Below are 23,014 nucleotides of genomic sequence, written 5' to 3' on the forward strand. Positions count from 1 at the left end.
CCTAGTCAAGCTGTTTAATCAGCAACTTGATACGCCACAGCTGTGAGGTGTGATGGATTACCTTGGCGAAGAAGAAATGCTCACTAACACAGATTTAGACAGATTTGCGAACAACATGTGAGTGGAACGTTTTACATCTTTGAGTTCAACTCATGAAAAATGGTGGGAAAAACAAAAATGTTCTGTTTATATTTTTGTTCAACACACCCACACACACACACACACACACACACACACACACACACACACACACACACACACACACACACACACACACACACACACACACACACACACACACACACACCCTTTCTACAGGTTGTGGAGGCATAAAAAAAATGGTGTAAAATGTCCACTGCCCAGTTAGCTCATACACGTCTTTAAGTCTCTGGATTGATGAAGTAATGTGCTGATCATTCTTACTGGGGACCCTGGGGGAGAAGACTTAATATGGTTCATGGGGACCAAATTTAAATAATTTTGCATAATTCACACAAATTTGTACGTGACTACTGAGGACCATTTAAAAAAAAAAAAAAAAAAGTTGAAAGTAAATATGACATGATGGTCAGAATACAGCACTACAGCTGTCCTCTTATAGGAAGTTTCACCACTTAAATGTTTAAAGCAAATCCTGCATCTTCTGTGACATGACTGGAAACTGCTATTTAGCAGTAATCAAGTTGCCTGCAACTCCAACTAGCATATATAGAAGGATGGAAAATTCTGAATGTGAATCATACTTTAAGGTAATAATGTTTTATAATCATGCTGTATGAAAATGTCATCCTAAGGAACACTAAACCAGATTTTGTTTTTGGAAAAATATATGAGTTTTAACTAAGGATGGATACCATACAGAATCACAGTACTAGTAATGCCAGGATAACACATGTTTCACTTTTCAAGAAAATGTATTTCCTCTTTTACCAATATTTGAAACACGTAAACAAAGTAACCCAAATTTATGGGCCAAAGCTTAAAAATCCCTTAGGCGTCTTCAGAATGGATCTGACTATCATTTAAAAAGGTTTACCTTTGGTACCGGGCCGCACAAGAAAAAATAAATAAATAAAATAAAATAATATTTTAAATTAAATACACATAAAAAACACAATATATACATTATATATCAATATAGATCAATACAGTCTGCAGGGATACAGTCCGTAAGCACACATGATTGTATTTCTTTATGAAAATAAAAAAATACAAAAATAAATAACCCCACCCCCACCCCCCCAGGTGACTGTGTAAACAGAGCGATGTCCCCGTTAAGTAAGCATTGCCAGAACACACACACACACACACACACACACACACACACACACACACACACACACACACACACACACACACACACACACACACACACACAAGTATATAAAGATGCAGCTTTTTCTAAGTACCATATTTTATCGTTCAATTAGATTTAAAATATCCATCCATCCATCCATTTTCTACCGCTTGTCCCTTTAGGGGTGGCGGGGGGGGGGGTGCTGGAGCCTATCTCAGCTGCATTCGGGCGGAAGGCGGGCTACACCCTGGACAAGTCCGATTTAAAATATGCCAGAAAAATATGATTATTTTTCGTCCTTGCAACGACTCAAAAGAAGCAAAAAGGAATAATCTTACCTCAAATTTCCACACTCCGGTCCCCACTTTGCAGCGAAACACACTCACAGGACACACCATTAGGTACACCGTACCGCCGATGAGCGGCATCCCAGTCTGCCGCCTGAAGTTTTCAACAACACTTGTGTACTTTATCTGCATGAGAATACACTGCAAAAAGTGAAATCTAAGTAAGATGAAATATCTCAAATAAGGGTGATATTTGCTTATTTTCTGTCTGCTAAGATCATTCTTCTCACTGAGCAGATTTGATGTTAGAGTGTTTTACTTGTTTTAAGGCAGGGGTGTCCAAACTTTTTCCACTGAGGCAGGCCTGGCCCTAACCAATCTGGCGCCCTAGGCAGTGAAGTGTATATACTCACAAGAAACTGAATAGCTTTGTCTTTGACCTTTTTTTTACTTAAAGAAAGCAAATTAACATATTATATGAGAATGTTATGTTATGATTATCTTTAACCGAATCACAGCAGTGCTCAAATTAAAAAACAGCATTCCCTCTCATGTGATATTGCTTCATTAACATTAATGATGTGCACTTTAACAACTAGGCTTACAACTATACCTAATATATAAAGGGGTGGAAAAGTGACTATTACCTGCAGGGCAAACATTAGCTAACCAGAAGGCAATAACAATGTAAACAAAAAACACCTGCTTAAAAGATCTAATACAAATGTCCCTGAGGAATGTAAAGTGGGAGTACTGTAATTACCTAACGTTACATTATTATTTTCCATAACAATTTAGCCCCCTCCACAATATTAACCCGACGTTAAAACAGAACTAGCTATTTATTGATTAGCAATTGCCGAATCATGTAACATTAGCTTAATGCTAAAAGCCAGGTTACTATCACATTCTGTAACAGACAAATAATTTCATGTAGGCTAACGTTACCTACCTGCTACCTCTGTCTTTCTCTCGTTTCTCCTCCTCTTCTTTTCTATTTTTTCTTCCCTGGGCACCTGACAGTTTTGGCCGTTTTGACATCTTGTGTTGATTTTTTGATGTGGTGACGTCCAAAAAGAGTCATTATACGGGAAGGGAGGGGGCGCACCGTGCGGGGGAGGGGGGGTTAATGTTGTAACAAATAATATTTCTATTAAATAGGCTTTACTTTGCATTTTAATTAGCGTTGGATTATTTTTTGTATTTAGAAATAATAGTACCAACTTTTTTTTTTTTTTCCTCCAACATTTGTGGCACTGGCGTGGCGCCCCCTGATGGACGGCGCTCTTAGCATTTGCCTATACGGCCTATGCCACAGGCAGGCCCTGCACTGAGGGCCGCACACGGAAAAATTAAAGCATGTGGGGGCCATTTTGATATTTTTCATTTTCAAACCATAACAAAATATATGCATTTTTTATTTATTTTACCTTTATGAGACCATAAAGGGTCTCAGTCATTAAAATGTTAAAAATAAGTCAGATTATTATTATTTTTTTAAATGATTAAATACAGTTAAATACAGTAAATCTCTATATCAACTTCAAGTTGATATAAAGTAATAGAAATTAAAACAAATGTTTTATGGCTTTCCTGTCAAAAACAACTTAGTTCTTTTATAGTAAAACTGGAATATGCAGTATTTAGTCATTAGAGCCCTAAAAGATCAATAATGCAGGACACCATTGATTTGAATTCTTTCATATTTTTGAGTAATCACAGTGAAAGAGGTTCCGCAGCAGAACCTCCAGGTTCTGTAACAGCTTCTTCCCTCAGGCCGTAAGACTCTTGAACGCATCATAATTAAATGATCCCCTCAACTCCCCCCAAAATGGATTAACTCGCTGGAATAAAAAAGACAATATAACATACATCCATAAACGTGGACGCATGTGGAAAAGTGCAATATATTTATCTGTACAGTAATCTATTTATTTATTTATATATATTTATTTAGTTTATATATATATTTATATATATTTATTTATATATGCACCTTATTGCTTTTTTATCCTGCACTACCATGAGTTTATGTAACAAAATTTCGTTCTTATCTGTACTGTAAAGTTTAAATTTGAATGACAATAAAAAGGAAGTCTAAGTCTAAGAAAAGATAAATAAAAAATCACTAAATATATTTGGGATCCAAAAGGTGCCCCACTCATAAAGTGATACATTTTTATTAGGTTTTTCTTTTACTTTCAACACTTAAGTTACGAGATCAACTTCAGATATATCTGTCCATTTTATGCTGGAACTATTATTTTGTTTTGTTTTATGCGCTTTTGTCAAAGAAAACTTTGATGCTGTTATATGGCTACTACACAATATATGCAATATTTACCACATAAAACATTTTAAAGTGAAATATTTGAAGTAACTGGAGCCCTGAAAATAATTAATTATAACATGGATTTTTTTATCATTATTTTTATTTTTTGAGCAATGGCAAAAAAAAGAAAAATGAAGAAAGACAAAAGAAAAAAAACAGCCTGCATGGCAGCTCTTGTGTCAACATTGCAACTTTTTCTCGTTAGATTTCACCTCATTACACTTTTTTTAATGCTCTTTTTTATTTTTACAATAGTATTTCCAGAATGTGTGGCGGGCCGGTAAACAATTAGCTGCGGCCTGCAAATGGCCCCCGGGCCGCACTTTGGACACCCCTGTTTTAAGTGTTTTGGTCCAAAATGATCTCAATGCTTGAAACTAGAATATCAAGTGTTGCAAAGCTGTGTCTTTAACACTCACAAGTATAAAACTACTTTTTTAAAGTAATCATTTTTTACTTCAAGCATGAACAAAAAGTCATGACTTTGACACAATTGTGTCTCATAATTAAAACAGATGACAGCCAAATGGACTTTGCTGTTTTATTTCCAATGAAACAAGAGAAAATAGGTACTCATATAGTAGTACAGTTAGCACAGTACACTAAACTGACAGTTAATATTGAAACGTTTGACATTTCAAACAATTTTGAACAAAAATAGTCCGTGCACATTCAGTTTGATTCTTCAAAATTACAATAAAAAATGTTTTGGCCGGGGGCCGGGCTGTATATATGCGCACTAATTGACTGTAAGAGCACGCACTTGGCGCGATGATGTCATGTTATCCATGGAAAAATGCATTTTTAGACCATATGATTTGCCTGAGCGGCTAGGGGACCCCGAGAGTAACAAGCGCTTGCCTTGTTGCCTTTCCATTAAGAACAATAAATTAGTTTTTAGTATAAGTTTGCTGGTTTGAAGAAATGTAATGCCGAGCGCATATCATCATGTCAAGATAATGGCACTAGCATTTACTTCATTTAAGAATATTTTTCAACATATTGAGCAAAAATTTCTCTTTTTTTTTTCTACCAAGAAAAGTGCACTTGTTATTAGTGAGAATTAGGGCTGCAACTAACGATTAATTTAATAATCGATTAATCTGTCGATTATTATTTCGATTAATCGACTACTAATCGGATAAAAGAGACAAACTACATTTCTATGCTATCCAGTATTTGATTGGAAAAAAAACAGCATACTTGCACCATACTTATTTTGATTAATGTTTCTCAGCTGTTTGTAAATGTTACAGTTTATAAATAAAGGTTTATTAAAAAAATAAAATAATAATAATACTTTTTTTTTTTTTTAATAAATAAAAAAATATATTAAAAAAAGCCTCTGCGCATGCGCATAGCATAGACCAGGGGTCACCAACGCGGTGCCCGCGGGCACCAGGTAGCCCGTAAGGACCAGATGAGTAGCCCGCTGGCCTGTTCTAAAAATAGCTCAAATAGCAGCACTTACCAGTGAGCTGCCTCGCTTTGCCCGACATTTTTAATTCTAAGAGAGACAAAACTCAAATAGAATTTGAAAATCCAAGAAAATATTTTAAAGACTTGGTCTTCACTTGTTTGAATAAATTCATTAATTTTTTTACTTTGCTTCTTATAACTTTCAGAAAGACAATTTTAGAGAAACAAATACAACGTTAAAAATGATTTTAGGATTTTTAAACACATATACCATTTTACCTGTTAAATTCCTTCCTCTTCTTTCCTGACAATTTAAATGAATGTTCAAGTAAATTATTATTTTTTTTATTGTAAAGAATAATAAATACATTTTAATTTAATTCTTCATTTTAGCTTCTGTTTTTTCGACGTAGAATATTTGTGAAATATTTCTTCAAACTTATTACGATTAAAATTCAAAAAAATTATTCTGCCAAATCTAGAAAATCTGTAGAATCTAATTGAAATCTTATTTCAAAGTCTTTTGAATTTCTTTTAAAATTTTTGTTCTGGAAAATCTAGAAGAAATAATGATTTGTCTTTGTTAGAAATATAGCTTGGTCCAATTTGTTATATATACTAACAAAGTGTCGATTGGATTTTAACCTATTTAAAACATGTCATCAAAATTCTAAAATTAATCTTAATCAGGAAAAATTACTAATTATGTTCCATAAATTCTTTTTTTAATTTTTTCAAAAAGATTCGAATCAGCTAGTTTTTCTCTTCTTTTTTTCGGTTGAATTTTGAATTTTAAAGAGTCGAAATTGAAGATAAACTATGTTTCAAAATTTAATTGTCATTTTTTTCATGTTTTGTTCTCTTTTAAACCGTTCAATTAAGTGTAAATATCATTAATTATTAATAATAACATAGAGTTAAAGGTAAATTGAGCAAATTGGCTATTTCTGGCAATTTATCTAAGTGTGTATCAAATTGGTAGCCCTTCGCATTAATCAGTACCCAAGAAGTAGCTCTTGGTTTCAAAAAGGTTGGTGACCCCTGGCATAGACCCAACGAACTGATGACTAAATTAATCGGCAACTATTTTTATAATCGATTTTAATCGATTAGTTGTTGCAGCTCTAGTGAGAATATACTTATTTGAAGGTATTTTTGGGTTCATTGAGGTTAGCTAATTAGGGTCCGCCTGTACCATGTATAAAGGACTCCCACAGGGAGTCCTTTATACATGGTACAGGCGGACACTATTGTTATTGTAAGGTTTATTATTCCGCAGCTTTGCACACTACTTTGCCCCCCTTAACATGCTTCAAAACTCACCAAATTTGACACACACATAGAAAAACCTAACCCCAAAAATCAAAATTGCGCTCTAGCGCCCCCTAGGAAGAAAACTGCCTGTAACTCCCACTAGGAAGGTCGTAGAGACATGAAACAAAAACCTATATGTAGGTCTGACTTAGACCTACATTTCATTATTTCACATCCTCGGGCAAAAACCAACAGGAAATTGGCAATTTCCCCTTCAACACAAAAAATGACTAAAAACACTAATTTTTGCCTCTTTGACCTGCAATTTGACCCCTTTAAAATACTTCAAAACTCACCAAACTTCTCACACACATCGGGACTGGTGGAAATTGCGATCTAAAAAAAAAACCGAACCCCAAAACTCAAAATTGCGCTCTAGCGCAATTTTTTGAATAAAACAGGGACAAAACTGCTTCTCAGAGGAAAACACAGACAAAACTGCTTGTAACTTCCGGTAGGAACGTCTTAGAGACATGAAACAAAAACCTCTACGTAGGGCTCACCTAGACCTACATTTCATAGATTGACATCCTTCAGCAAAAATCAACAGGAAGTTTGCTATTCCTCCTTCAAAACTAAAATTTTGATACAACCGGTCACCAAACATCAAACATTATCTCCTCTGAGCGCGTTTGTCGTTTCGGCTTCAAACTACTACAGGAGAGAGATTGAACCCTTCTGATTAAAAGTTGACGAAAGCGTTTTGATCGGTAGTACGGTTTTGGTTTTACGAGCCTTCAAAGACCCGCTGCTGTGATTTTACGCGCCTTCAAAGAAAACAACCACTGTGCACAGACACAACTTCCTCTAACTCCCAGTACGAATATCGTAGCGACACGAAACAAAAACCTCTATGTAGGTCTCACACAGGACTACCACTGGACAAAAGTATGGGGACACCTAGGACTAGCACCTGCCAAAATGCGGACCCGACCAACGCTGCTTGTTTTACTTGTTTTGGAAAGTCTTGACAAGCTGAACTTTCTTGTTGTATTGGCAGATAATTTTGCTTAGTTCAAATAAAATACCCCTCATTTTTGTATTTTTGGTTGTTGTGTTTGAACACTGACTTTTTGCAGTGTTGGCTAAGTGAGTGGTGTGTAGGTTAAGTACTTCCTGCTTCCTCACAGTAGGTTCGGCACCAAGTGTGGCCAGTGTGGCCGCCAGGTGTATGCCAGCGACTGGGTGCGGCGTGCCCGCGGCAGCGTCTACCACCTGGCCTGCTTCGCCTGCTTCTCCTGCAAGCGGCAGCTGTCCACGGGGGAGGAGTTTGGCCTGGTGGAGGGCAGGGTCCTCTGCCGCAGCCACTACGACGTCATGCTGGACAACCTGCGCAGGGCGGCGGAAAACGGTACGTTATAAGGCGGGTACGAGACCAAAGGGGGTTTTGGAAGTTAAAGCATGAGCATGCAGTGTAGTGACTTCCTCTCAAAGTGATACTTGGATGATGTGTGTGAATGGACTAACTGATGTGAGATACAACATACTGTACATAATGTGAGAGCACGGTGCTGTTGTTAAGGATCTACTGCAAAAACGCTCGTCAAAGATTCTCGCCACTGTAAATACGCTAAGATGACGACAGAACTCAGCTCTTTTTAAAGACTTATTATGCAGAAACGTTAGTCAAAGATCCTTTATATGACAGTATGAGCTCTGTATGACAACAGCGCTGTGCTGTTTTTAAGGACTTTGCTGTTTGAAGGACCCGATATGCAAAAACAGTAGTCAAAGATCATTTACATGACTGGAGTTTTTGAGGATCTACTGCAGAAATGCTTTTTCAAAGATCCTCTATATGCTAAACCTGGCTGTTTTTACGGACCCACTTCAAAAACACGGTTAAAGATTCTCTATGTCATTGCTCTGCTGTTTTTGAGGACCTATTACGCAGACGCTAGTCAAAGATCCTCTATATAGCGGTAGAGCTCTGTTGTTTTTAATGACCAACTAAAAAATCGCCAGTCAAAAATCTTCTATTTGACAGAACAAATGCTGTTTTTAAAGACTTATTATGCAGAAACGTTAGTCAAAGATCCTTTATATGACAGTATGAGCTCTGTATGACAACAGCGCCGTGCTGTTTTTAAGGACTCTGCTGTTTGAAGGACCCGATATGCAAAAACAGTAGTCAAAGATCACTTACATGACAGGAGCACTCAGCTGTTTTTGAGGATCTACTGCAGAAATGCTTGTCAAAGATCCTCTATATGCTAAACCTGGCTGTTTTTACGGACCTACTTCAAAATCACAGTCAAAGATCCTTTAGGTCATTGCTCTGCTGTTTTTGAGGACCTATTACGCAGACGCTAGTCAAAGGATCCTCTATATGACGGTAGAGCTCTGTTGTTTTTAATGACCAACTTTAAAATCGCCAGTCAAAAATCATCTATTTGACAGAACAAATGCTGTTTTTAAAGACTTATTATGCAGAAACGTTAGTCAAAGATCCTTTATATGACAGTATGAGCTCTGTATGACAACAGCGCTGTGCTGTTTTTAAGGACTCTGCTGTTTGAAGGACCCAATATGCAAAAACAGTAGTCAAAGATCATTTACATGACTGGAGTTTTTGAGGATCTATTGGACAAATGCTTGTCAAAGATCTTCTATATGCTAAACCTGGCTGTTTTTACGGACCCACTTCAAAAACACGGTCAAAGATCCTCTATGTCATTGCTCTGCTGTTTTTAAGGACCTATTACGCAGACGCTAGTCAAAGATCCTCTATATGACGGTAGGTAGAGCTCTGTTGTTTTTAATGACCGACTGAAAAAAAATGCAGTCAAAGATCCTCTGTATGACAGAAGCACACTGCTGTTTTTAAGGAGCTACTAAAAAAAATCTTTATATGACGGTAGAGCTGTGCTGTTGTTAAGAAGTAATTATGCAAAAATGCTAGTCACAGATCTTTTATATGACAGGAGCGCTCTGCTATTTGTAAGGTTCTACGAATGAAATGCTAGTCAAAGATCTTCTATGTCATTGCTCTGCTGTTTTTAAGGACCTACTGCAAAAATTCTTTATATGACGGTAGAGCTGTGCTGTTGTTAAGAACTAATTATGCAAAAATGCTAGTCACAGATCTTTTATATGACAGGAGCGCTCTGCTATTTGTAAGGTTCTATGGCCGAAATGCTAGTCAAAGATCTTCTATGTCATTGCTCTGCTGTTTTTTAAGGACCTATTACGCAGACGCTAGTCAAAGATCCTCTATATGACGGTAGAGCTCTGTTGTTTTTAATGACTGACTGAAAAATCGCCAGTCAAAAATCTTCTATTTGACAGAACAAATGCTGTTTTTAATGACCCACTAAAAAAAACGCAGTCAAAGATCCAATATATGACAGAAGCACTCTGCTGTTTTTAAGGACCTACTGCAAAAATTCTTTATATGACGATAGAGCTGTGCTGTTGTTAAGAACTAATTATGGGAAAATGCTAGTCACAGATCTTTTACATGACAGGAGCACTCTGCTATTTGTAAGGTTCTACGAACGAAACACTAGTCAAAGATCTTCCATACGACAGGAGTACTTTGCTGTCTTTAACAACCTACTGCACAAACGCAAGTCAAAGATCCTCTATATGACGGTAGAGCTCTGTTGTTTTTAATGACCGACTGAAAAATCGCCAGTCAAAAATCTTCTATTTGACAGAACAAATGCTGTTTTTAATGACCCACTGAAAAAAAATGCAGTCAAAGATCCTTTGTATGACAGAAGCACTCTGCTGTTTTTAAGGACCTACTGCAAAAACAAATTTATATGACGGTAGAGCTGTGCTGTTGTTAAGAATTAATTATGCAAAAATGCTAGTCACAGATCTTTTATATGACAGGAGCACTCTGCTATTTGTTAGGTTCTACGAACGAAACGCTAGTCAAAGATCTTCCATATGACAGGAGTACTTTGCTGTCTTTAACAACCTACTATATGACGGTAGAGCTCTGTTGTTTTTAATGACCGACTAAAAAATCGCCAGTCAAAAATCATCTATTTGACAGAACAAATGCTGTTTTTAAAGACTTATTGTGCAGAAACGTTAGTCAAAGATCCTTTATATGACAGTATGAGCTGTGTTTGACAACAGCGCTGTGCTGTTTTTAAGGACTCTGCTGTTTGAAGGACCCAATATGCAAAAACAGTAGTCAAAGATCACTTACATGACAGGAGCACTCAGCTGTTTTTGAGGATCTACTGCAGAAATGCTTGATAAAGATCCTCTATATGCTAAACCTGGCTGTTTTTACGGACCTACTTCAAAAACACAGTCAAAGATCCTTTAGGTCATTGCTCTGCTGTTTTTGAGGACCTATTACGCAGACGCTAGTCAAAGATCCTCTATATGACGGTAGAGCTCCATTGTTTTTAATGACCAACTTTAAAGTCGCCAGTCAAAAATCATCTATTTGACAGAACAAATGCTGTTTTTAAAGACTTATTGTGCAGAAACGTTAGTCAAAGATCCTTTATATGACAGTATGAGCTCTGTATGACAACAGCGCTGTGCTGTTTTTAAGGACTCTGCTGTTTGAAGGACCCGATATGCAAAAACGGTAGTCAAAGATCACTTACATGACAGGAACGTTCAGCTGTTTTTGAGGATCTACTGCAGAAATGCTTGTCAAAGATCCTCTATATGCTAAACCTGGCTGTTTTTACGGACCCACTTCAAAAACACGGTCAAAGATTCTCTATGTCATTGCTCTGCTGTTTTTAAGGACCTATTACGCAGACGCTAGTCAAAGATCCTCTATATGACGGTAGAGCTCCGTTGTTTTTAATGACCAACTTTAAAATCGGCAGTCAAAAATCATCTATTTGACAGAACAAATGCTGTTTTTAAAGACTTATTATGCAGAAACGTTAGTCAAAGATCCTTTATATGACAGTATGAGCTCTGTTTGACAACAGCGCTGTGCTGTTTTTAAGGACTCTGCTGTTTGAAGGACCCGATATGCAAAAACAGTAGTCAAAGATCACTTACATGACAGGAACGTTCAGCTGTTTTTGAGGATCTACTGCAGAAATGCTTGTCAAAGATCCTCTATATGCTAAACCTGGCTGTTTTTACGGACCTACTTCAAAAACACAGTCAAAGATCCTCTATGTCATTGCTCTGCTGTTTTTAAGGACCTATTACGCAGACGCTAGTCAAAGATCCTCTATATGACGCCTCTATCTGTTGTTTTTAATGACCAACTAAAAAATCGCCAGTCAAAAATCTTCTATTTGACAGAACAAATGCTGTTTTTAATGGCCCACTGAAAAAGATCCTCTATATGACAGAAGCACACTGCTGTTTTGAAGGACCTACTGCAAACATTCTTTATATGACGATAGAACTGTGCTGTTGTTAAGAATTAATTATGGAAAATGCTAGTCACAGATCTTTTATATGACAGGAGCACTCTGCTATTTGTTAGGTTCTACGAACGAAGCGCTAGTCAAAGATCCTCCATATGACAGGAGTACTTTGCTGTCTTTAACAACCTACTGCGCAAACGCAAGTCAAAGATCCTCTATATGACGGTAGAGATTTGCTGTTTTTAAGGACTGATTATGCAAATATGCTCGTCAAAGATATTTTGTATGACAGGAGCACTGTGCTGTTTTTAAGGATCTACTGCAAAAGCACAAGTCAAAGATCCTTAATGTTAAACAAGATGTTGTTGCAGCTTTAGATTAGGATGACAGACATGTCCTTTGCAGGAACAGGGCTGACTCTGGAGGGGGCGCTGCCCTCGGACCAGGACTGCCAGCCCAAACCTGCCAAGAGGGCGCGTACGTCCTTCACCGCAGAGCAGCTGCAGGTACTCTAGGTGGCGCTGTGACCTTGTGTGTATTGTGTGAGGTCTGATAGCGTGTGTGTGTGTGTGTGTGTGTGTGTGTGTGTGTGTGTGTGTGTGTGTGTGTGTGTGTGTGTGTGTGTGTGTGTGGCAGGTGATGCAGAGCCAGTTTGCACAGGACAACAATCCTGACGCTCAGACTCTGCAGAAACTGGCAGAGATGACAGGACTGAGCAGGCGAGTCATCCAGGTATTAACCTGCATGATGACCTCATCTTTGTCTGGAATGTGCCATTTTACAACAGGCTTGTCTTTTACTGGACACATCATGGAATCTACAAGTATGACTTACAGCACATGTGACAGAATCAGACCTAGCCCGCCACTTCATTTAGTGTGGTCTGCCACTTCATTTAATGTGGTCTGCCACTTCATTTAGTGTGGTCTGCCACTTCATTTAGTGTGGTCTGCCACTTCATTTAGTGTGGTCTGCCACTTCATTTAGTGTGGTCTGCCACTTCATTTAGTGTGGTCTGCCACTTCATTTAGTGTGGTCTGCCACCTCATTTAGTGTGGTCTGCCACTTCATTTAGTGTGGTCTGCCACTTCATTTAGTGTGGTCTGCCACTTCATTTAGTGTGGTCTGCCACTTCATTTAGTGTGGTCTGCCACTTCATTTAGTGTGGTCTGCCACTTCATTTAGTGTGGTCTGCCACTTCATTTAGTGTGGTCTGCCACTTCATTTAATGTGGGCTGCCATTTCATTTAGTGTGGTCTGCCACTTCATTTAGTGTGGTCTGCCACAATATTTAATGTGGTCTGCCACAATATTTAATGTGGTCTGCCACTTCATTTAGTGTGGTCTGCCACTTCATTTAGTGTGGTCTGCCACTTCATTTAGTGTGGTCTGCCACAATATTTAGTGTGGTCTGCCACTTCATTTAGTGTGGTCTGCCACAATATTTAACGTGGTCTGCCACTTCATTTAGTGTGGTCTGTCACTTCATTTAGTGTGGTCTGCCACAATATTAAAGTGGTCTGCCACTTCATTTAGTGTGGTCTGCCACAATATTTAACGTGGTCTGCCACTTCATTTAGTGTGGTCTGTCACTTCATTTAGTGTGGTCTGCCACAATATTAAAGTGGTCTGCCACTTCATTTAGTGTGGTCTGCCACTTCATTTAGTGTGGTCTGGCCAAAATATTTAATGTGGTCTGCCACTTCATTTAGTGTGGTCTGCCACATCATTTAGTGTGGTCTGCTACATCATTTAGTGTGGTCTGCCACTTCATTTAATGTGGTCTGCCACAATATTTAGTGTGGTCTGCCACAATATTTAGTGTGGTCTGCCACTTCATTTAGTGTGGTCTGCCACAATATTTAATGTGGTCTGCCACATCATTTAGTGCGGTCTGCCACAATATTTAATGTGGTCTGCCACAATATTAATGTGGTCTGCCAATTCATTTAGTGTGGTCTGCCACAATATTTAATGTGGTCTGCCACATCATTTAGTGTGGTCTGCCACAATATTTAATGTGGTCTGCCAAGTCATTTATTGCGGTCCATCACGCCACGTCACGTCAAGTGGTCCTACACATCATTTAAAGTGGTTGGTCACGTCATTTAATGTGGCCCACCATGTCATTCAATGTGGTCGTTACATCATTTATCGTAGTCCACCACATCATTTATTGCTGTCTGCCACAATATTTAATGTGGCCCGCCATGTCATTCAATATGGTCCGTCACATTATTTAATGTGGTCCGTCATATCATATATGTGGCCCACCATGTCGTTCAATTTGCTCCGCCAAGCCATTTATCATGGTCCGTTACATAATTTATTGTGGCCCGCCACATAATTTAAAGTGGTCCGTCACAAAATGTATTGTGGTCTGTCACATAATTTATTGTGGTTGGCCATGTAATTGAAGTGGTCCGTCACGCCATTTAAGGTGGTCGGTCACATTATTTAAAGTGGTCCGTCACGTCATTTAATGTGGTTTATCACGTCATTAAAAGTGGTCTATCACGTCATTTAATGTGGTCTGCCAAGTCATTCATTGTGGCTCGCCACATCATTTAAAGTGTTCCGTCACATCATTTAAAGTGGTCCGTCACATCATTTATTGTGGTCCGCCAAGTCATTCATTGTGGTCTGTCATGTCATTTGTTGTGGTCTGTCACATCGTTTATTGTGGCCCGCCATGTCATTTAAAGTGGTCCGTCACGTCATTTATACTGGCCCGCCACATCATTTAAAATGGCGCGTCACGTTATTTAAAGTGCTCCGTCACATCATTTATTGTGGTCCGTCACATCATTTATTGTGGCCCGCCACATCATTCAAAGTGGTCCGTCACATCAATTAATGTGGCCCACCAAGTCATTCCATGTGGTCCACCGCATCATTTAAACTGGTCCGTCACGTCATTTAAAGTGGCCCGCCATGTCATTAAATGTGCTCTGTGACATTATTTAAGTGGTCCATCAAATCATATATGTGGTCCGTCAGATAATTTAAAGTGGTCCGTCATATCATTTAATGTGGTCCGTTACATCATTTAAAGTCGTCCGTCATGTCATTTATTGTGGTCCGCTATGTAATTAAAGTTGTCCGTCACAGCAATTAAAGTGGTCCGTCACATCATTTAAAATAGTCCATCATGTCACTTAAAGTGGTCCGTCACATCATTTAAATGTGGTCCGCCAAGTCATTCATTGTGGTTTGTCACGTCATTTATAATGGCCCGCCACATCATTTAAAGTGGTCTGCCAAGTCATGTATTGTGGTCCGTCATATCATTTTAATGTGGCCCGCCACATCATTTAAAGTGGTCCGTCACATCATTTAAAGTGGTCTGCCAAGTCATGTATTGTGGTCCGTCATATCATTTTAATGTGGCCCGCCACATCATTTAAAGTGGTCTGTCACGTCATTTATTGTGGCCCGCCACATCATTTAAAGTGGTCCGTCACATCATTTATTGTGGTCCGTTACATCATTTATTGTGGCCTGCCACATCATTCAAAGTGGTCCGTCACGTCATTCAAATTGGTTTGTCACGTCAATTAATGTGGCCCACCAAGTCATTCCATGTGGTCCACCGCATCATTTAATCTGGTCCGTCACGTCATTTAATGTGGCCCGCCACATCATTTAAAGTGGTCTGTCACGTCATTTATTGTGGCCCGCCACATCATTTAAAGTGGTCCGTCACATCATTTATTGTGGTCCGTTACATCATTTATTGTGGCCTGCCACATCATTCAAAGTGGTCCGTCACGTCATTCAAATTGGTTTGTCACGTCAATTAACGTGGCCCACCAAGTCATTCCATGTGGTCCACCGCATCATTTAATCTGGTCCGTCACGTCATTTAACGTGGCCCGCCACATCATTTAAAGTGGTCTGTCACGTCATTTATTGTGGCCCGCCACATCATTTAAAGTGGTCCGTCACATCATTTATTGTGGTCCGTCACATCATTTATTGTGGCCTGCCACATCATTCAAAGTGGTCCGTCACGTCATTCAAATTGGTTTGTCACGTCAATTAATGTGGCCCACCAAGTCATTCCATGTGGTCCACCGCCTCATTTAATCTGGTCCGTCACGTCATTTAATGTGGCCCGCCATGTCATTAAATGTGCTCTGTCACATTATTTAATGTTGTCCGTCAGATAATTTAAAGTGATCAGTCATATAATTTAAAGGGGTCCGTTAAATCATTTAAAGTCGTCCGTCATGTCATTTATTGTGGCCTGCCATGTAATTAAAGTGGTCCGTCACATCATTTCAAATGGTCCGTCACGTCATTTAAAGTGGTCTGCCAAGTCATTCGTTGTGGTCTGTCACGTCATTTATAATGGCCCGTCACATCATTTAAAGTGGTCCGTCACATCATTTAAAGTGGTCCGTCACATAATTTAATGTGGCCCGCCACGTCATTTAACGTGGTCTGCCAAGTCATTCATTGTGGTCTGTCACGTCATATAATCTGGTCCGTCACGTCATTTAAGGTGGCCCGCCATGTCATTAAATGTGCTCTGTCACATTATTTAATGTTGTCCGTCAGATAATTTAAAGTGGTCAGTCATATAATTTAAAGGGGTCCGTTAAATCATTTAAAGTCGTCCGTCATGTCATTTATTGTGGCCTGCCATGTAATTAAAGTGGTCCGCCAAGTCATTCATTGTGGTCTGTCACATCATTTATAATGGCCCGTCACATCATTTAAAGTGGTCCGTCACATAATTTAATGTGGCCCGCCACATAATTTAACGTGGTCTGCCAAGTCATTCATTGTGGTCTGTCACGTCATTTAACGTGGTCCGTCACATCATTTAAAATGGTCCATCATGTCATTCATGCAGAGAAAAGTGCAAATGACAACCAAAAATGATCATTTTCCTACATTAAGTTTGGTGCATCATCTACCTAAAACCAATGGACAGTTTACCCTCACACCAGACTTCCACAAGGCATGAGAAATATAACTTTAGTGCATTAATATTGACATTATTCATGGTTGCATCATCCTTAGAAAATATTCTGACCCTCTCAACTTCCTAAATAAGGCAAGCAAACTATTCAAAACAACATTAAATGGGATGCAAACTAGTAAAAAAAAAAAAAGCATGGATTATTTGTGTCTTACATCTTGCGCTTCAGTAACAAAGTATCCCTACCAGGTTTGGTTCCAGAACTGCCGGGCGCGACACAAAAAGCAGCCCCCTCTCGGCAGCTTCTCTCAGAGCAGCACCTCGCTGGGCAGGATGCCCCCCTCCCTGCACGAAGACCACATGCAGTACTCCCCCTTCAGTGGCCCCGACCGACCTCATCTACTGGCCCTGCACGGATACCTGGAGAGTAAGACAATTCCATCCGGAGTCACACTTCAATACGAACACTTCATTCAACACAATAGCCAAGTCATCTATGATGGATAATATCTTATTTCCAATAAGTATCATCATTCTTCAAACTTATACTTTGTAAACACTTTTGAGTTTGAATAACGTCTTTGAACAACTGCATCATTTTAGTTTGACTTCTTTGCTTCATTTATTTCCACATACTGATAAGCTAAAGGTCTTAAGTGTTGTACGTGCATACAAATGTGGTGGTACCCACATTAAACACATTTAAAAAGTAGGGCTGTACTTTTTTACTTTAGCTACGATACCAATATTAAGTATAGGACAGAATGCAAACAAGAGAGCATTATGAAGATACTCTGATATTAAACCCATACAATATCACAACCAATAATAAATACTTTTGTTATTTTGAATGTTAGAACAGGTTTGGATCAAGTAATATAACTCAGATAACAATCTTAGGTATAAAAAACCCCACTAGCCTTATGACAGACTTATGCTGTCTTCAAAATGAAGTGGAGTGGCAATATGTCTTTGGCGACACCTCGTGGTCACATTAGTTCATTAAATCAAGCTCACGATGCAGGGAGTGGAATGGTGCGGACACGTTTGTTACTGGATACTTTCTAATACACGTCTGCCTCGGAGACTTTGTATCGGTCAGTGGTATGCAACTAGAATTAATTTTAAAAAACGTGCTTGTGGAGGGGGGCGTGGCCTGCGTGGCCTGCCGCGGAACGGGGTGTGCCAGGAGCGGCCTCGAAGACAGCGACAGGTGCGTAGATGGCCCAGGTGGGCCTTGTCATCGAATCACCTGTCGCCGTAGGAGAGTTCAGCGGGTTGCTTTCCAGCAATTGTCCTTTTTGTCCGTGTCCGTCACGCTCTCGCTCTCACTCCAGCGCCAACCCCAACTCTCCTGCCGGCTGCTGCTAATAAAGGGCGACAGGTGATTAGATAACAGGGTCCCACCTGGGCCATCCACGCACCTGTCTCTGTCTTCGAGGCCGCTCCTGGCACACCCCATTCCGCGGCAGGCCCGCAGGCCACGCCCCCCTCCACAAGCACGTTTTTTAATTAATTATAGTTGCATACCACTGACCGATACAAAGTCTCCAAGGCAGAAGTGTATTAGAAAGTATCCAGTAAAAAACGTGTCCGCACCATTCAACTCCCTGCATCGTGAGCTTGAAGTGGAGTGGCAATATGTCTTTGGAGACACCTCATGGTCACATTAGTTCATTAAATCAAGCTCACGATGCAGGGAGTGGAATGGTGCGGACACGTTTGTTACTGGATACTTTCTAATACACTTCTGCCTCGGAGACTTTGTATCGGTCAGTGGTTAATTAATTAAAAAACGTGCTTGTGGAGGGGGGCGTGGCCTGCCGCGGAATGGGGTGTGCCAGGACCGGCCTCGAAGACAGCGACAGGTGCGTGGATGGCCCAGGTGGGCCTTATCATCTAATCACCTGTCGCCCTTTATTAGCAGCAGCCGGCAGGAGAGTTGGTGTTGGCGCTGGAGTGAGAGCGAGAGCGTGACGGACACGGACATAAAGGACAATTGCTGGAAAGCAACCCGCTGAACTCTCCTCCCGGCTGCTGCTAATAAAGGGTGACAGGTGATTAGATAACAGGGCCCACCTGGGCCATCCACGCACCTGTCGCTGTCTTCGAGGCCGGTCCTGGCACGCCCCGCTCCGCAGCAGGCCCGCAGGCCACGCCCCCCTCCACAGTGCTGCTTCAGACTGCCATATTGTTTAATTAATTCATGTCTAGCTCGTGTGATATAATTCTCGCAGTGTATTATTTGGTATAATAATTATAATTGACATTTTTAAAAACAAGGTACATGTTAGAAAAGCTCCTTTCAGTTGCACAAAGATGGCCTGAAAACATATTTTAAAAAATTAATTCCTGTTTTTAAAAAAATATATAGATTTTTGAAAATGATCAATCGATTTACAATTAGGATGAATAAGAATCGCAGTTTGGTTGTGAATCAATTTGTTTGTGCACCCCTAGAAATGAGTCAAACAGAAAACCATTTAATAACTTACCTTTCTGGAATGGACTTATGCTGTCTTTAATTGAAGTGTAGTGGTCATTTGTTTTATGGCGTCATAATAATCAATTGAATTAAGCTCATGACACAGTAAGTTGAATATGCGGACACGTTTGATACTGGGTACTTTCTAATATGCTTCTGCCTTGGAGACTTTGTATGTGTAAGTCATATGCAAGTATAATTACTTGATACTTGTTTATATTTGCAAATGTGCAATATTGTTAATTTAGAGACACTTTTTACATATGTCTAGCTCAGGGGTCCCCAAACTTTTTGACTCCGGGGCCTCATTGGGGTAAAACAATTTGGCTGGGGGCCGCGCTATCTATCTATCTATCTATCTATATATATAAATGTGTGTGTGTGTATATATATATATATATATATATATATATATATATATATATATATATATATATATATATACAGTGTTTCCCATAAACTGCCAAGATACCTGTGGCGGTGGGGGCGTGGCTATGGGCGTGGCTATGGGCGTGGTCATCATGACATCATCGAATAATTTGCATAATTTACTTCAATGATATGATTTTCTCTAAAAAGGCTAAAAAAAATGTATACTTACTAATTAATAATAACAGTTTTGTTTTAAACGTCCATCCATCCATCCATTTTACAGTATAATTACAACACTTTATGTACATATTTATATAAAGATTTGAACAATAAGTTATTCACTGAAATATATTTATTAATTGTGGTTCTTACAAAAAATATATCTTATAAAAATATAAAAGCTAAAATGTCTCTTAAAGCTCTGCCCCTTTAATTAGTGCATACTAAATAATTTAACTTTAGCCTACTACTACAACCATATTATTTACCAGCAACATAAAGTGAAACAGAGGCAGAGGTGTCCTACCACAGTCAGTAACAAATAAACAGAAAACAGTAGTGGTGGTAGATAGACACAGAACTTCATCAAACATCTGATCCACTGAACAAAGAGCTCCAAAAATCTTGATCCTACACTTACTTCTCTTTTGTAAAGTAAATCTGAACAGCCGATATGGGCATCTACATCAACTATATGATTTGCCTGAGAAGCTTGACAGGACACAAAAAAAAATAAAAATAAAAATAAAAATAAAAAAATTAATATATATATATATATATTTTTATTTTTTTATTTTTTTTTTGGCGGCCTTAATTCTTTCGTGGCGGGCCACCACAAATAAATGAATGTGTGGGAAACACTGTATATATATATATATATATATATATATAGACCCCTGGTCTAGCTGTGTGCTTAGCTGTTGTGTAGCTGCTCGCTCCTAGCAGCCTGTAGCCTACCATGTTTACCTTTTGTAAATAACGTGAAGAAAATGCAAGAAAAGACCAACCTTGTGTCCATATCAGATTGGGACACCCCGATTAAAAAACTGGCTCACATCATTTTAAGACGCGTAGTGAAGCCTGCATTTTAACACTTGCTTTGGTGCTTTTTTTTGTCTTAATGCAGGTCATCCTTTCTCAGTCCTCAGTGCTCCAGGCCACTTGAGCCACCCGGGCCTCCCTTTACCACAACTGCCAATCAGCCGCTGACACCCGGCATCCACTCACCCACTAAAGGACGCCGTCCACTTTCAGCGTTCGGCTCGAACTCCCCCCGTGGAGCGCCTTGCCTTATTTGTTGGCGACGCGCCAACGCCGTGTCACGTTTTGTCCCACCTGCAGCTGGTTGGGCCTGCAGCAGCTGTTTGAAATGAATGTTGTTGATGAGCACGTACGCAGCTTCCATGTGGTCCCTCGTCGTCTGTGGACGCTCTTTATTTATTGGAAAGGAAAAACTCAGCACTTTTTCAAATGTGTCTTGATTGTACAGACGGTAAATGTTGTAAATAAGTTGAATAAAGCACCCCGGATGTGTTTACGTCTTGTGCCAGCATCGATTTTCAAAGTGCATTAGAGAGGACACTGTTTGGCAGCATTAAAGGTCAGAGGTTAATAACGGCAACGTCCTGTCATTAAGAACAACTAACGACAAACATGCACCTCGTCCCCAATTTGGTGATCAATACCAGCTGACAACATTGATTGGAAAGCTTTTTGTTTGAGTATATTAAACCTTTAAGCATTCATGACTGACACTCACATTCTGCTTTAGGAACAATGAATGATCATCAAATAACAAATAAGGATTTTAAAAATATATAATTCTATCTAACGAGAGGAAATATTTTGATAGAATACAAAATTATTTGATATAATCATGCAAAGTTAATAAAATGTTTAACTAAAAACTTTTAGAAAGAATAAAAATGCAAAGTAACGATACACAACATACTAGAGATGTCCGATAATATCGGACTGCCGATATTATCGGCCGATAAATGCTTTCAAATGTAATATCGGAAATTATCGGTATCGGTTTCAAAATGTAAAATGTATTTCCTTTTTTTTTTAGTAAGAAAATGTTGATCGAGAAGGCCTGGCTCTCAGTCTCCGTTCTAATTCATCCCAAAGGTGTTCTATCGGGTTCAGGTCAGGACTCTGTGCAGGCCAGTCAAGTTCATCCACACCAGACTCTGTCATAAATCAATCAAAGTTTACTTATATAGCCCTAAATCACGAGTGTCTCAAAGGGCTGCACAAGCCACAACGACATCCTCGGCTCAGATCCCACATCAGGGCAAGGAAAAACTCAACCCAATGTAGTAGTATCCTATCAATGTATCGGTCCAAAAAAGATGATTTATTCATACAAAAGGGTATATTTGCCAATTAATCTATGCCAGCGTGTAGTGAGAGGCAGAACAATGACATACTCTTCCATAGAGATGTCCGATAATATTGGACTGACGATATTATCGGCCGATAAATGCTTTTAAATGTAATATCGGAAATTATCGGTATCGGTTTCAAAAAGTAAAATGTATGACTTTTTAAAGCGCCGCTGTGTACACGGACGTAGGGAGAAGTACAGAGCACCAATAAACCTTAAAGGCACTGCCTTTACGTGCCGGCCCAGTCACATAATATCTACGGCTTTTCACACATGCAAGTGAATGCAAGGCATACTTGGTCAACAGCCATACAGGTCACACTGAGGGAGGCCGTATAAACAACTTTAACATTGCTACAAATATGCGCCACACTGTGAACCCACACCAAACAAGAATGACAGACACATTTCGGGAGAACATCCGCACCGTAACACAACATAAACACAACAGAACAAATACCCAGAACCCCTTGCAGTACTAACTCTTCCGGGACGCAACAATACACACCCCCAGCTACTCCCAAAACCCCGCCCCACCCAACCCCGCCCACCTCAACCTCCTCATGCTCTCTCAGGGAGAGCATGTCCCAAATTCCAAGCTGCTGTTTTGAGGCATGTTAAAAAAAAATAATGCACTTTGTGACTTCAATAATAAATATGGCAGTGCCATGTTGGCATTTTTTTTCCCCATAAGTTGAGTTGATTTATTTTGGGGCATCACAACAAGATTAGGCATAATAATGTGTTAATTACACGACTGCATATATCGGTATCGTTTGATATCGGAATCGGTAATTACCAATATCGGAATATCGGCAAAAAAGCCATTATCGGACATCTCTACAACATACAATACATAGTTAATTATTTTGTTACATTA

At 39.3% G+C, this 23,014-nt stretch overlaps 1 protein-coding gene across 1 annotated transcript in view; it reads left to right on the forward strand.

Annotated features, from left to right (window-relative positions):
- The window catches only part of LOC133632117 (LIM/homeobox protein Lhx6-like), a 28,593-nt gene extending 7,362 nt beyond the window's left edge, over positions 1 to 21,231 (forward strand). The window contains exons 3-7 of the mRNA XM_062024350.1: positions 7,780 to 8,000; positions 12,364 to 12,464; positions 12,595 to 12,690; positions 17,138 to 17,315; positions 20,872 to 21,231. Of these exons, the coding sequence (XP_061880334.1) occupies positions 7,780 to 8,000; positions 12,364 to 12,464; positions 12,595 to 12,690; positions 17,138 to 17,315; positions 20,872 to 20,954 (679 nt within the window). The 3' untranslated portion in view covers positions 20,955 to 21,231. The remainder of the gene's footprint in view (positions 1 to 7,779; positions 8,001 to 12,363; positions 12,465 to 12,594; positions 12,691 to 17,137; positions 17,316 to 20,871) is intronic.
- The last annotated feature ends 1,783 nt before the right edge of the window (positions 21,232 to 23,014 follow it).

The sequence above is a fragment of the Entelurus aequoreus genome, linkage group LG17, assembly GCF_033978785.1.
Source record: "Entelurus aequoreus isolate RoL-2023_Sb linkage group LG17, RoL_Eaeq_v1.1, whole genome shotgun sequence".
In the NCBI taxonomy this organism is placed as follows: Eukaryota; Metazoa; Chordata; class Actinopteri; order Syngnathiformes; family Syngnathidae; genus Entelurus; species Entelurus aequoreus.